General features: G+C 35.2%; 1 protein-coding gene across 2 annotated transcripts in view; it reads left to right on the top strand.

The window, feature by feature from the left end:
- The window catches only part of LOC126246235 (mitogen-activated protein kinase kinase kinase 4), a 217245-nt gene that overhangs the window by 167618 nt on the left and 32825 nt on the right, over positions 1–16802 (top strand). For both annotated transcript variants that reach the window (XM_049948380.1, XM_049948379.1), the window contains exon 18: positions 1777–1947. In XM_049948380.1, coding sequence (XP_049804337.1) covers positions 1777–1947 — 171 coding nt within the window. The remainder of the gene's footprint in view (positions 1–1776; positions 1948–16802) is intronic.

The raw sequence follows: 16802 nt of genomic DNA, 5'->3' as shown, positions 1-16802 counted from the left end.
AATCTGATGAGACCGATGACCTCGCTGTTTGGTCTCTTCCCACAAACAACCACATGCACTAATAACTAGGCACAGAAGCTACAACAACATAGAAAGCACAAATCAAAGAATAAACAAAACTAAAACACATTTATAAAGCACACTGCCACTAGTGTGTGCCACAAAATATTTGACAGTGCAGTGTTTGTAAACACATGTCCAAAGTGCATGCAAAACAACACTACATAAGGGCAGATGGTCGCTACATTCCTACTTCATTCTCCACTGTTGTGTCCAAGAAGAAATATATTTTCTTAAAATCATTGCACATGTCCATCTGATAGAGAGAATGGCCTAAATTTGTTGTGTATTTGGGGAATAAAGCCCACATTATTTAGACCAATTAAAAAGCAAATAGAGCAAGGGTAACAAAAGTTTTTGTATACTGTTGCACATTATAATTGCAATACTATGAAGACATCATGCAACAAAAGTTAATTTGGCATGAATGTACTACATACTTTTCTACATGCAAATGATTACCGGTAGCATTTTATAATAATCTGATGAGCAAAGTAGGAGTGACACCATGTACACACTGTATATTTCCGGCCGTGGTGGCCGAGCGGTTCTAGGCGCTACAGTCCGGAATCGCGCGACCGCTACGGTCGCAGGTTCGAATCCTGCCTCGGGCATGGATGTGTGTAATGTCCTTAGGTTAGTTAGGTTTAAGTAGTTCTAAGTTCTAGGGGACTGATGACCTCAGAAGTTAAGTCCCATAGTGCTCAGAGCCAGAGCTATGGGTTTCTCATTCAGACATTGCATTGGAATGTTGATTGTGTGTGAGGTAGTGTTATTCCTCATCTAAATTCAACAGTGACAGGATTGTGGCCTATAGAGGCTACACCTTTTGCAATTTTGCTGGATGTGATGGTTGGGATCACGCTACTTCCATGAAAATATTGAATAGTTTGGTTCAAGAGGGCCATTCTCAATCCCAGTGCAGAATCTCAATGGTCCCACATGACTAGCACTCGAGAAGACAGACATGTTGTTCTCTTGGCTGTATAGGATTGAACAGTCACATTGCGTACCTTAAGTCGGGCTTATTTACAGCAAGACAAGTATCCACGCGAACAGTGTGTCAATGTATAGAGCAAAGAAAATTATTTTGGTTTAATTCTTCGTCTTTCCAGATCTTCACTTTTTTTATCCACCTTCGTTTATCTTTTTATAACATTTATGAAGCAGCCCAGTTACCTACACTTGTAACTTTTGTCTCCTAAGTGTTAATTATTACACTTTATATGTGATACTAAAGCTCTGCTTTTTGGAATGCTTAATTTCAAGGTAATTTCTGTATTATAGTGAGCTGCTTAATTATAATTCCAATTGACATACTCTTTGACTTTTGCCTTCTTTACTGTTTTGACATTGCTTATTGACCTAACTCTGCTCCTAAAAAGGCTAGTTTGAACGAAGAAATTGTCACTTAATAGTGCTAATTTAGGAGAGTAAATTGTTTGAAGAGTCATATAACTTTTGTAGAATAGCATTTTGTCTGTTGAGGGGTATGAAAAATTAAGACAGAATAACTGTGTGGAAAAATATCACTTTAATAATAGTATGCTAAAAAAAATTATGATTTAAAATTTTTTAAATGAATTTGTTTTTCATGTTCAAAATTTTAATATGAGCAGTAATTGTGCCATTTTCCTCATGACTGTTGAGGTAAAAAATTCTTATGCCTTTGTGTAAACAAGTACCACTTCTTCATTACTAAGTTTTCTCTTACAGTGCCACGAATCCGAAGAGTTTATGATGCTGTGAGGAAACTAGAAAGAGATATGGATGAAAAGTTAAGAAATAAGGAGCTCATAGGTTCTGTGAGTGATGTTGAGTATGAAGATAAAATTCATATTAAAGCACGCAGTGTTACGTTTAGTTGGCAGAGAGGGATTAAAATTGGTAAGGAACTGATTATTTTTTGTTTCATATTTCATTGTAAACTGTGATGGAATTCATGCAACAAGTGATTTTTTTTAAAAAAAATAGTTAAGTTGTTCAGTGACTTATCATTTTTTTATTGTATTAACGCTTTGTTTACATGCAAAATTGTTGTGCTATTGATACTATGTGAAAATGTGAGGGATAATAAGGTAAGCCGAAAACCGGTTAACAATAAAAGTAATATTGTAGAACAAAAGCAAACTGGTGCTTTTAATTTATTATGATAATAAGGTAATTGGAGGAGTGGGGTGACTTATGGGGACCTGGATATCGTGGCCAATAGTTTGTACTAATATTTTGAAATTAAATAACTCAAAAACTTGAGTACATATTGGAATGAAACTTTAACCAAATAATTAGTATGTTGCAACCTCTTTGTGAAAAAAAATTTCAAAACTGTGGAATACAGCGTGGAGTGAATATTGATTTTTATCCTAAGGACTGAATTACGTGTAATTTTTCTTTTAGGTACGCTATACTTCGACACTATTTAAAGTAAAAGATCCAAACAAATTTTATTCTTTTAATTATTATTTTGTTGAAACAGTAAATCAAGATTATTTACCAATTTGTTGTGTTGTGTATTTGGTGATTCCATACCAAGTGGCCCAGGAAAACAAAATAATTGGTTGCTCAAAATCCTCAGAAAAATTTGATATTTGCAGGTTGAATTTCCTAATGTTCAGTGGGCTCAAAACCACTTTTAAAATTTTTTGTTGTTTATTATTCAGAAACACCAGCAATTTTTGTTTCAGGCTGCAAAGTTTTTTTTCTTTCATTTTTTTTCATCTCTCTCTCTCTCTCTCTCTCTCTCTCTCTCTCTCTCTTTTTTTTTTTAAAAAGTAACATGTTGCCCCCAGACCTTTCAAACAGAACCACTCAGTTCAGCACAAACTAGACTGGAAATTAAAACCTTGATTACCTAGCTGAATGTATTCCTCAAAGTTATTGCTCATAAATTTTTAAAATATTCAGTTTTTTAACAGTACTTTTTCAGAGGAGGTGTAATTTTTCACACTTTATTGCATACATAGTATAGTTACTTTTTATGGTGTATCCATAGTGAAAAGCTTCATTAAGGGATGGGATAAAAATATAAAAATTACACACTAATAGACCTTTATGATATCAAACTCCAGTAAAAATTTAAACTTTGAAATTTAGTGGGAAGTTATGAAAAAAAAAAATCGCAAATATGAGTAAGAAATATATTTCATAATATCTAGAGTATCTGAACTAATGGAGTAAAGTGTATCAATTTATAATTTAAACACATGAAAAAACACATGAAATTCAAGCAGCAAATGATCATTTGTTGGAACAGTCATCTGCAGAAAGTTTCAGCAGGCTGGCAGACAGCACCTGCAAGTCTTTACAGGCTCACAGACAAGCCTGTACAAGTCTGTGTGTTGTATATCCCCCTCCACCAACATCTGTTCACTCACACTCGGTTGCCAGTGAGCTCTTGAAGTGAAGTGTGCAGTTTAACAGTGGAGTCACGGTGTTCTATTGGTGTTCTTATTAATGAAGCTTGCTGTAGAAGTTCGTATGGAGTGTTTGCTAAAGAAAGTATTTTAACTGAAGAAGAAAAAGTGCTGTTTTACTTAAGAGATGACTCAGAGGTTAATTCAACTTGCAAGTATGAGGAAATTAAATACTTAAAGAAATGTCATCACATTTTTGGCCAGTCTTGCTTGGACCCTTTAAGAAAAAAGAACCCTATATCTGAACGTCAAAGAGAAATAACATTTGATCATTATTCTAAAAATAAAAGCCCTTTTATCAATATAATACCAGGAAAGTCATTGTGTCCAATATGTTACTCTAAGATATTTGTGATCAACAAAGAAAGGGATTGTGATAGTTCAGGTAAAGAATTCTGTGACTCATCAGAAACTATAAAAGAAAGTAAATTTAGCTTGTAAAACCCTGTATGTGTCACCTGTTAGTGAAATTGTAAAACTGAGTGAAGAAAAAAGATGTTTTGCAGTGAATGCAAAAATTGGGAAAGTGGCAAAAAGAATTTGGGAGTTTCATTTCAAAAGAAAAGTTGCACTAAACCAAATGGAAGTTCTAACAATTCTATGACTGAATATGATGATTTGATAGAAAAACTATACACGAAATGTTGTATTTCAAACAGAGAGAATAAAGTTAAAATTATCAGGCTACTACCAAATTCTTTGAGTCAAGCAAAACTTAGTTATGAATTTAGTGTGTCAGAACGTTTGCTTAAATTAACAAGGCAGTTTGTAAATGAGCATGGAATTTTACTTGCATTACAAAAGAAAAATGCATCTAATTTCGTAGATAAAAACACGATCAAAAAGGTTATTAGGTTTTATGAAGATGAAATAGCAGCTGTTAGATACCTTTCTAAAAAGATTGGTTTTTTTTTTTTTTTTTTTTTTTTTGAAAGAAAATGGTAGTAAGGTTCAGCGACAAAAAAGATTAATACTGTTTAATTTAAATGAACTAGTCATAGAATCCCGACAAGAAAATCCTGACGTTAAAATTGGAAGGTCAAACTTTTGTGAGCTGAGACCGAAATGGGGTATTGTTGTAGGGGCCTGTGGCACCCATAATGTTTGCTTTTGTTTGTATCACCAGAACGTAAAGTTGATGGCAGATGAGGTCAATCTTAGAATTGACAATAAAGGCCTATTGGAAGTTGTAGTTTGCAATATTGACAGTCACAATTTATGATCATGGGAAAATGTCAAGACTGTCCAGGCAAACAAACTTTTACATGACATGTTTTAAGAATCAGAAGAAGAAGATTTGGTGACTGACAATATAGAATGCAAACGAGTTTTCTGAAGTGTTAGTAGCTAACCTTGAAAACCTGAAAATGCATCATTTTATTCCCAAAGCTCAGAGTAAATTTCTGAAGGACAAGAAGCAAACGTTCGCAGTTGATGAATGCTTAGTTCTTTCCGACTTTTGTAAAACCTATTCCTGTGTTGTACAATGGTACCACTGGGTAAAGAAACAGGCCACTGTTCATCAATTTGTGCTCTATTATAAAGATCAAGATTAGTAAAGGGTCACAGTTTTTGTGTCGCAAGTGACTTCTTGAACACAATGCTACAGCAGTGCATGCTATTCAACAACAGTTAACAAACTACATAAAACAGCACCACCCTTCCATAAATGAACTGATCTACTTCTCTGATAAGAAGCTATTCTGCAGCAGACCTATGAGAACCAGATTGTAAATTGTGAGGAAATACAAGAACTCTACACCAGATACTTGGAGGAAAGGTTCAACACTTATCGGAAGACAAAAGGCACTTGATCTTTTCATTGTTTTATACCTCCTCTGATAGTGAGCATCATCAATGTGGAAAAATTGTACCAATGACACTTCAAAATAAGAACTCAGTGACTTGTGTTTATGGCGAACAGCGGTGGATTGCCAGAGTTGATAATATTGATTGTCAAAACCAAGATGTGCATGTTACATTTTTCCACCCACCAGGACTAAGGACCACATTTAATAATGTTGAATAGGATCAAGTCTGAATGCCTGTTAAAAGTGTACTGTGGAAGCTGTCTACCCTGGAATATACAACTGCGACTGGGTGATTTTTAACTTAAAGCCCAAAGTGAGTTAGAAATGTCTCTGTTGTTCAATGAGCCACATAGTTAAATCGAATAAGGTGAGAACAAGATAATGTAATGCAATCAGATGGCTCTTGCCCAAATTGCTTTTCTCATCTCACTGACATTTCGGTTGTTTCTGCCGATCGCTAGACCATAGTATTCTGTGAGGTTTTCTGGTCATGATTCAGTGAGTCTCCCTTGGTGGTATTTGCTTTACCAACAGAGAGTTTTTTCCCCCTATCATGTCCTTGCAGAGTTTCCTATGTCCTCCATTCTCTTCTGCACGTGTCATATACATCCCGGTCCTTAAATTTCAGTTACACCATATGGTGTAGCAGCCACAATAGCAGTCACAACAGTATTAAATCCTTTAGAGTCACCATTACCAAGATAAGGAATATATTGCACACCATGTATAACAATTGACCTACTAAAAACAGACTTCTCCCTAGCTTTCCATACTGCCACTGTAACCTTCAAAGTTTTTGTCATATTTGTGTTCATTTATTTTATTGGTGTAACCTTGATTTTTATTGGCATAACCTTGTCAGTGTTTTGTAAGACATTCATAGTCCAGCACCTTGCTTGTATCTACAGACAAAACTGTGACAACTCCATTCAGTGATATGTGGAATCTCTAGCACAAGGTGCCATCCAAAGTAGCCTCAGTATCTGTAGATTGTCAAATAACAGTTTCTCTTGCGATATTCTGCCTAGATGTTTCAGTGACTTCAATTAGGGTGTTCTTCTAATGTTTATAATAGCTCTGAAATGTGAATGGTGGCAGCGGGAGATCCAGGATACCACAAAATATCTGGGCTGCTTTTGTTCCCTTCGCAATAGATGCCATGGCATAAGCAAGGCAAAAATTCACTTCACTATATTTTGTGCATGTTACAGAAGATGTTATTGCACATTTCATTACTTAGCACACTTGATACTCTGCTCCAATTTTGCTGGTTAGGCCTTTTCTCTTATGTATGTTCTCACTAGATGTAAGGGATTCTTCACTGTTACAGTGTTTACATTTAGCAATTGAAAAAAGCAATTCTTAAAGCTTGCCGGAAGCTCTCACTGGTGTACTTTTGCTTCTCTGCGGCATAACAATTTCTTCATTTTTATGATTTCCAACAATGTGCTTATGTTAATTACCATTAAATTTAAGAGTGCAATAAAACACCTTCGTTTTTGGCATTTCACAATGTAAAATGGTTGAAACACGCAGTTACGATGACAAGTTTACAGCATGAATGCATGCGAAAAACATAAGTGAACTCAAGTAATCTACTTTTATCGACAGAAAGATCGATTGCAATAAATCCTTGCTCATAGGACAGTCGATATGTTCTTCAAGAATATTACACAAATGAGTTGCTTTGGGAATAGCAATGAAAAAATAAAATAATGAGACATTGTAGGCAATGTTTTGTGTTTGACAGTAGTGTGACAGCTAGGCATTTGTGCACGGCATCTGCAGAAAGGCACTTAAACATAAAAATGATGAAGCACTATCCATAATGTATATATTTTTAGAACTGGGAAGAATCATAGACATTTATAAAAAGAAAAGAAACCATTTGTTGGGCCCTTATGACGTCCAGGTGACCTTAAGCTTTTTTCTGTTCAACTATGGTGGGACATGTGGAGCAGATGCTTAGGAGAACACCCCATTAAAAAAATGGTTTATGCTGCTATCCATAGTTCATGAGCATTTGTAATTTGAGAAAGCAGATGAAGTATTCTGATCATTTCATGCATTTAAAGGAAATGGGCACAATTGGGGAAATCGGAGGCTTACTGATGGGCTATACAACACAGTTATTATTATCACAGGTATTGTTCATACCTAGAAGTATGTGAAATGTTGGGATTTTTATGTTTTGAGTATCTGCAAAATAGAACAGGAGAAGCATTTCAAAGATATTTATAGTGTTGCCATACAGAACACTATCAAATGAAAATCAGCGAACGAAACTGGTCAGAGAACACATTCAATGATAAGGCAATAAGGAGTCAAACAATAGCCAATAAAAAATTCTGAGAATGGGGTTGAAAAGGCTGAGAGAAAAGGTGGAGACTGAATGTTCCTCTAGCAATTCCTATGGCTTTTTTATTTCAACAGGTCCAGAGGTTGTGTATTGAAAAGCTGGAATATCATGTTTGCATATTGTCAGTAATGGAGCTGGGATCTGGTTCAAATGGGAATGGTGATCAAGCAGTCTGTTTTGATCTTGGAAGCCCTGCAAAACCTTGTGTGTAGGGACTGGAGAATTTTACGTAAAAGATAGCACAAAAAATAATTCAAAATCGACGGTTCATACTGATGTAACACAAATCAACAGTTTCTACAAATTACAGTTAAAATTGACATTGTTTTCACATTCAAATGGAAAAATTTAATAAATGTGAAGGATTTTACTGATATTGATAACTGTTAATGTTGAAATTGGATCTTGATATTTGTCCTCAGCACTTAGATACCTATATAACCTTAAACTGGCCATTCATTTTGTGATTAAAAGCTAATGCCTAGATGTGGGTCAGCTGGTAACAGCTCTTTCTGCTGAAGTAAAATTTCCTGATTCTTTTGTGTAACACATTTATTTATTTTTTATTTATTTATTTTCTGTTCCTATAACAAAAAGTTTTCGGACATTGTCGGTAAAATTTAGATTACATTACACATATACAGTAAAATATTTACATTCTTTCATAACAACATATGGATCAGACACATGTCTGTACACATTATTTTTCAAAAGGGCACTACAAGTAGATTCCTCTATAGTGTAACACAATTTAGCTTATATTTATAATGGTACAGTACGCATAATACAGTGTATAATTACATTCTTTCATACATTGTCTATATACACTGTTTTCCAAGATGGCACTACAACTTTAAGTCCTCTATAGAGTAACAACACTTCTCTATTAATAATTGCTTCAGTCTTCTGTTTAGCATATTTAGATTTACTTTCTTGAGTTCACAGGGTAGTGCATTGTAGAAAATTGCTCCCATTCTGTGTGGGCTGTGGTCCATTGCCTTTTTATTGGTCACAATTCTATGAAAATTTTCCCTTCCCCGTGTATCATAGTTGTGTATATTACTGTTTCTCATATTAAATTCAGGATTTTGTTTCACGAACATGACTGTCTGCAGTATATACATGGAGTACACTGTAAGAATTTTATATTTTCTAAAGATGTCTCTACAAGGCTCTCTCTTCTTTACCTTGGCTACCATTCTTACTGCCTTTTTTTGTAATCTAAAAAGACTATCTATATGAACTGCTGATGCCCCACCCCATATCTCAATACCATACTGAAGGTGCAGATGAATTAACCCAAAATATATTTGCCTTAAAGTATCATGGTCCAAGAAGGCTGAGACCCGTTTCAGTAGATACACATTTCTACTGATTTTCTTGCAAATATTATCTACATGGTCTTTCCATGATAAGTGTTCATCAACAACGATGCCCAAAAATTTAAGTGAATTTGCATATGCAAGACCCAATGGAGATGTAAATACAGTATCAGTTATGGCAGCATTATAACTGTGGATGAACTTCATTATTGGCGTTTTGTCTTTATTTACAAGAAGCTTGTTTGCTGTAAGGTATGTGGACAGAGTATTAAAACTGATCTCGCTACTGTTAGCTGCAGACTGCATATCACTGCCACAGCTGATGAAGGATATGTCATCGGCATAGCTTACAACCATGCAATTTTGAGGTTCAAATAAGTTATTTACATATATAAGGAACAGAAAAGGCCCTAGTATGCTTCCTTGAGGCATGTCATATTGAAGTGTCCTGAAGTTTGATTTGGTTGTTAGGAGCCGCTCATTATTTTGATAAGTTAGCTTTACACACTGTTTCCTGTCTTTCAAATAGGAGGGAAGTAGTTTCAAGGCTAGTCCTCTCAACCCGAACTCTTCTAGCTTACACAGAAGAATGGTATGATTCACAGTATCAAAGGCTTTACTCATACGTAGGAAAGTACCTATTACCTTGTCACTTTTGTCCAGCTTATGTAATATTTCATGTATAAAAGATGCTACTGCTGTTGTAGTAGATTTCCATTTCTGAATCCATGTTGTAGGTTGTTTAACAGATTGTGTTTGGTGAAATATGATTCAACTTGATTTAGTATTACTCTCTCTAACAATTTGCCTAGTTCTGACGTTAATGATATTGGCCTGTAGTTTTTAGTGTCCGTTTTTAATCCCTTTTTATGCACTGGTATAATTTTAGTAATTTTCAAAAGGTCAGGGAATACTCCATTTCTGAGGGAGGTATTTATCAAGTGAGTCAGGGGTTTCACTAATTCATCCCTGCATTCCTTTAGCAGTTTAGGTGAAAAATATCATTCCAGCCACAAGACATTTTTGGTCAAAGTGCTGATATGATTGCTAGGACGACCCTCTCAGTAATGCCGTGGATATAAAAGGGCTGGCTAGATTTTCCAAGACTAAAATTTTGTGGCTTGACATGAACTTCATTTGTACCAACTGTACTGAACTTTTGTATAAATTTCTCACACACTTCTTTTGGGTCATTTATTTCTTCACCATTTTCTTTTAATGTTATGTTGCTGTGTCCATAAGAATTCTGTTTCCGACTTTCTTTATGCATTATTTTCCAGGCAGTTTTACTGATACAGCTAGAGTTCCTTATTTCAGAGGTATATTTCTGTGCTTTTAGGTTAGTCAAGGACTCTTTGTATATTTTTCTGAGCAGTTTGTATTTTGTTGAGAAATATTGTAGTTTAGTATCTCTAAAAAGTATATAGCAATCTTTCATTTTCTCCCTCAGTTCAATAATTTCAGAAAGGAGATTCTCGGCTTTATTTACTTTTTTAACTAAAGGACAGGTTTCATTTAAAGTGTTACTGAATAACTTATAGAAATATTCCCATTTTTCATTCACTTCAGTTGCATTGTACACTGGTGCCCATTTTTCATTCCCTAATGCCATCTTAAGTTTAGAATAATTAAATTTTCTTTTATATATAAATGTATCACTTTCAGTTACATCAATGTTCCCAACATCAATTTCCATAGTAAGGGCTCTGTGATCACAAATGTAGTTTTCTAAGGTGTTAACATTTACTTTCTCTTTTCCTACATTTGTGAGAACATGGTCAATACATGTCTTCATATTTGCAGTGACTCTTGTAGGTTCTGAGTTCATTTGTTTAAAGTTATAACACTGTAATAATCCATATAGCGCAAATAGTTAACATTATTATTTAATGAGTCTATGTTGATGTCTCCAACAAGCAACAAATGTTTTTTATACATTGCTGTCCCCTCCAGCAAGTCCTCTAGGTAATTTAGAAACTCTTCTGTGTTACTTCCAGGTGACCTATACAGTGCTGCTATAATAAGCTGTTGTTTCCATACTTCAGGTTTACTGCTGCAACCTCAAATACCATTTCAGTACTCAGATCATCTATCCATTTAACTTTTTCACATTTTGCACCATTTCTACTATAAATGCCTACCTACCCCACCACTTTTGTGTGTCTTTCTGCAGCACAAGTTTATAAATTCGTAATTTTTTAGCCTGTAACCATATGCTTCCTCTTCCTTGCATCCCAATTCACTCGCTAGGAAGAGATGTGGCTTAGTTTCATTTAGGTAAATACTCAGCTGCTCTGTTTTATTAGTTACATACTGGACATTCTGATATGCAAGGGTTAATTTATTATGCTTTCCTCTAAAAAAAAAAAAACATCATTGTCTACTTTGTGACTGAGAATTCTGTTTAAATCGTCTTTCTCTTTGATAATTTCCCATACTTTGTCCCACAAGAATTTTTTGCCTTCAAAATTTAGGTTCATACCACGTCTGGTATTGTAGGCTTCTTTTCAGTTTGCCTATATCTAATATTTTAGCTTTGCCAAAATGGGCACACATTTGTTTCATTTTAATGTTTGTTTTTCAAATCAACTTATTTACACACGAATTGTACATGAGATCATACCTGTGAGGCAGCGTTGTAATAATGGTGTTTCGTGATTCATTTGCTTCTCCGAAGTTTTCCAGGCTTTCTAGGCAGTTTTGTTCTTCATTTCTTGCGATGTCATTGGCACCAGCTATACACACTACATATTCATTCTCCTCTTACTTGTTTCCCTACAGGTCGACATCAGTAACAGATTTCGTACTTGCACATGGTTTCACTATTCCTATTGCTTGGATATCTTTATAATTGTCCTGTAAAACACTCGCCAAATTTCTGCCGTGGCTGTCTGTTAATAAGATAACATTGCACCTTTTTTTCAACGGTTTGACGATTGTATTTTTTACCATTTTTTTGTTTGTTTCTCCACCGCATAGTTTATGAAATTCGTTTTCACCACATTTCACACTTTCACATGTATCACTATTGGTTTGTGGTAAGAGGTGAGGCACAGGTAGGGCAAATCTAACTGTTTTGCGTGAGTTTTCACTTTTTTTGCTGTGAAGATTACTTTTTGTAACGTTTTCCATAGAGACACTCGAATTTACCTCATATTTCGATCCAGTCACTTTACTACAGTTTTCGGAATAAAGGATATTAAAATTGTTTTCACACTCGAAACTTGGTTTACTCACTGTAGGTGACATTTTTTTGCCTTGTGCTTTACATTTGCCGTTCACTGTCTTCCATTCCATTGACTAATAGTTACTAACTTTCGGCAGTACACTCATTCTCTGTTTCGACCTAAGCTCCATATTTCCATGCCTTAGGCTGTCATTTTCTCTTCTTAATCCTAAGATTACTGATTGTAAACTTGAAATACGTTCACTATACATTTTAAGTTCATCTTTGCACTTCAGACAAGTGATCTTTTTAACTATATCTCTGTAATTTAGTTTAGCAGTAACATCATGTACATCTATACTTGCCGCCATCATAGAAACAACATCTTGTTTTAGAAAAATCTTTAATATCTTTAATGTGGTACATTAATTAAACTGCATATTTTCATAGTATGCTAAGTGCAAATACAAAAGCCACCAAGTACAACACTTTAGCTTTATCAATCACATAAATCATTGTTTTGCTTCATTCAGTTACTCAGGCCATGCTACAAATTACGCTGCCACCATAGATTTCATATCACAAAATAATAGAAAAATATTGAGTAAATATTGTGGTAAACATTCGGAGTGTTCTCTTGTACCCCCAGAAACACATTTGCATGATGTCACTTGTTCTGTGGTGATTGGTTGATAGGAGCAAACTAACCAGGTGCCATGTCGCTTTGTGTGTTTTTGAAACTGAAATGCTGTTTTCAGCAGTTGTCATGTTTATGTCTTAGGAAAATATGCAGTTTAATTGATGTGGAAAATAAAAGCCCTCTCCAAAATAAATTGTGTTTGATACAGTTTACTGTAAAAAAAGTATTGGGAAATAAGACATCTTCGGGTAAAACTGTTAACTCTTTTTCCTGTTTAAAATAGTTTGAAGGCAGATTCATAATTATGGGCAAAGGAATTTTTAGTGATGAAACTAGCAGACTGATGAAAAGCATGAAGAGAAGTTCTTAGGTAGAGGTGAAGGAAACAGCAAAATGCATTGTGCTTGTGAAAAGTGTTGGGTGGCATCTTTGAATTAGGCTGTCAACTCTTATGGTCACAGATACATGAAGATCTGTGTTTACAGCAGTAGGTTCTAGTTTCAACTTTAGGATGATGATGGCCTGGCAAAGAGCTTGTTATGTATACGTGGAATGACAGGTCCCTGTAGTGTAGACATTCAGTAACAATACAAATTCCTTCAGAATTTAGTTAAATAGCAGCTTTTCATGCCAGTGGAAAATATGGACATTGTCAAAAGTCTGCTGTTGTACTGAAGGCAATTTGGCTTCCATGTTCGAATGTACACTCAGAGTGGCAGTTTTCACAGTACACAGATTGTCTCATTTATCTTGACCACTCCAAATAACTTTTTGTCCAGGAGCAAATAAAAAATGTGTCAAGCAATTGTTTAGCTATCATCGTAATTTCCTCTCTTGTAACCTGATTAATTACAAAATATGGACAGTAGGGTGTCTCTTTTTTTTAAAAAAAAATAGCATCCTATTTTTTTTATCAACTTCCTTCTTCAACCTGCTCAGAAATGTACCACAAGGCAACATTCATGTAAACATGACGTTGTTAAAAAACTGACACAAAACTGACTTTGACTCCTCTGTACTAGCACAAGGTGCAGGTAGCCAGAACAACATAATTCATCCAGTTGCTGAAGCTGACAATAAACAAATGGAAACACAAGGAATATGCACAGTAGTCATTCAGTTAACCATCTTCAGTTGAAGAGTAAAAAATGGAAATTTCGTGTGACTAGGGCCTCCCGTCGGGTAGACCCTACGCCGGGTGCAAGTCTTTTGATGTGATGCCACTTAAGCGACTTGCGCATCGATGGGGAAGAGTAGACTGTGTAAAAATGAACAGAAGGTAGATCTGCTGCCCATCCATGAAGAATGTAAGTTATCAGAACAGAAATTGCAATAATGCTTTCTTGTTCAGGGTAAAGGTATGAGGAGTACAGTACTGCAGAACTTTTAAACATTATGCTGTGCACAGTAAGTGCAGTCCGTGATTAAAAACTTCATAATCGTTACTTTTTTTGATTATGTTTGAAATCAGGCATAACGCCACTCAGGTGGAGAAACTCTAGAGAGAAACCTACTTTCTCACATTATTGCAATTACTGTTCTGCTAACTTATGCTCTCCTTAGACAAGTAACATTTCTGCCTTCTCATTATTTTTGCTGTACATCATACTCATATAAATCGTCAATTGAAGATGATTGTCTGAATGACTGGCATGCATTTTACAAAAAATAACTATGAAATAAGCTAAAAATATAACTAGTTTTCCTGCCCTTGCTTATGTACAATTTTTGTGTTTCAGAACAAATGAGTTGAATTCAGTAGACAATGGTTCCTATTCTGTAGTCATTCTTAATGATGATTATCAGCACGAGTCTGTTGTGTTCTACAGGCTTTTGTTATATTTTTCTTTATTTATTTATAACCCCCTGCCCCGCCCCCCTTCGAATATGACTGTCACATTGGTAATGACTAGATACTCTGAAATCTATGCTGATTGGGGCACTGTGTGCATTTTGTAAACACTGTTTTATTTAGTTATATAACAGCAATTTTAAATTTTCTCATATGCTGCTACTGTGGCAAATGCATCAGATGTAATAGCAAGCCTTTGTCAGCACGGTAGTTGAGTCCCCTCTCAACCTGGGGCCTGAGTGACCTGCTCCCCCCCCCCCCCCCCCCACACACACACACACAATTGTTTCATTGCAGAAGATCGTACGTAATATGGTTTGTCCTTTCAATCATCATATTAACGCTGAACTGACAGATAAAATCAGTTAAAATATGCAACAAAAAAAAAGACAATTGAAACTGATGAGATATCTGTAAAATTGTGTACAGATTATGCAAAGAAGACTGAACCATATCTGTAAAATAGATTGTGCTTCCCTTCTAGTATTGGGATAAGATTCCAAAGCTGTGTGCTTGAATTCAGACCAATGTCTTTCTTGATTTCAGGGCTTTTTTGTGCAGGAATTTCATGATAATTCATTATTCAACATAGGCAATTTTTCCTTGTTTGCTAATTATATTACTGTCAGGGAGGTAACGATTGCAGAATAATGTAGGTGTTTATACCCTTCCATATACCTCCTTACATCAACCATGCCTGATCACTGTGGAAGTTTTAACTGAAGTAAACACTAGCTGTGAAAGTGTACCTTGTCTAATTATATTTAAATAATCAGCTTAGTTTTCAAATAGGTGAGAAGGAAATAAATAAATTTTAAGCAATGTTTTGTTGTGTGTCAATAAGTGATTAAGTGATCTATATGGCTTCAGAAAGATGACAGTTATGTTGGTGTGTTTTTTCTTAATACTGTACCCTCTTCAGCTGTGTGATAGGAGGAGGGTTTTCTACTCTTTCCTGTGTTACACCACATAGGGCAGAAAAACTTTATTTGCATTATGACAGTAACACACTTTCCATGTCAGATGTTCCTACCTGTTGGCCATGAATTCTTCTATATCCTTACTGTCATTTCAATAAAATAAATTGCAGAAATCAGATTTTTTTTATTGATGTCTTTTCATACAACATTTCAGTGGCTTCAGTGTATCTCATCTCCTGACTGAGGTTCAGTCTAGAATCTATTTAACAGTTTTCACTTATCAACCATGTAACTGTTTTTCTCTTGCAGAATTGTTCAGTTTGGCAAGATTATAAACAACTCCTCCTTACAATTATACTTATCTTACAATACATACCTGTGTGGTACCCTGTGCAGGCACAGCAATCTGAGCACACTAAAACTATATGCTACTTTCTGTTTAAGTTCAGATTTTTTTCCCATGTTTCTGATCCTCACGGCAAAAATAAAAAAAAAAGACATTTTCATTTTCCCCTCTGTTAACCCTTTGGTGGGCGCGCCTCCAGCAGTTAACCACAAGATGTGGTTTTCTGTTAGTATCACAGATAGTGTTACAGTTGCGTCCGTGTCCAGATATGTATTTGTTATTCTCAACAGATGTCACCAAGTACTACATTTGCGCAATTCGTGCTTTCAGTAGTTTGGTCGCTATTGTTGTTTGAAACGTGAATGTTGTGCTTGCGGCCTTCGCCGCTACATGCCTTGTGATGTAAGTATTTTCTGTACTTGTGTTTATCTTTCGCCTCAAGGAAATCTTTCTTTTATATTAGCATATAATGAATATTTGAATCGAAACAAAGTTCCCGTATGCAATTTTCATTACTTTTTACAGTCTTGGATACTGATTTATTACAGTATATTACTTTCATAAAAACATGTGTTTCATTTGGTCTCAAAAGCCACCGTCTAATTGTATGCCCTGAAGACTAAGAGAAAGTATTGCAAGAATTGTCAGAAGAAGAATTACAAGAATTGTCAGATGATTACCGATTTCATATAGGAAAAAATAAAGAAACTATTTGGATAAGTGAACCGCTTCCTTCTTCTTCTAAAAACAAAGGCCAAGAACATTCTAAAAGTTTTGTCAGGTCCAAAAGCCAGTGCTGAAATTACGGAAAAAGAAATTGATGCATTTACCTCAAGAATTCTATGCAAATAAAACCCGAGAAGTTCAGTCATGCCTCTTCGGTTTTCAAGATGGTATTTTATGGTCTCGACTG

This window comes from Schistocerca nitens, chromosome 1, assembly GCF_023898315.1.
Source record: "Schistocerca nitens isolate TAMUIC-IGC-003100 chromosome 1, iqSchNite1.1, whole genome shotgun sequence".
Classification (NCBI taxonomy): Eukaryota; Metazoa; Arthropoda; class Insecta; order Orthoptera; family Acrididae; genus Schistocerca; species Schistocerca nitens.
The sequence above is the reverse complement of the archived record's forward strand: the minus strand, read 5'-3'. Positions and strand labels throughout refer to the sequence as shown.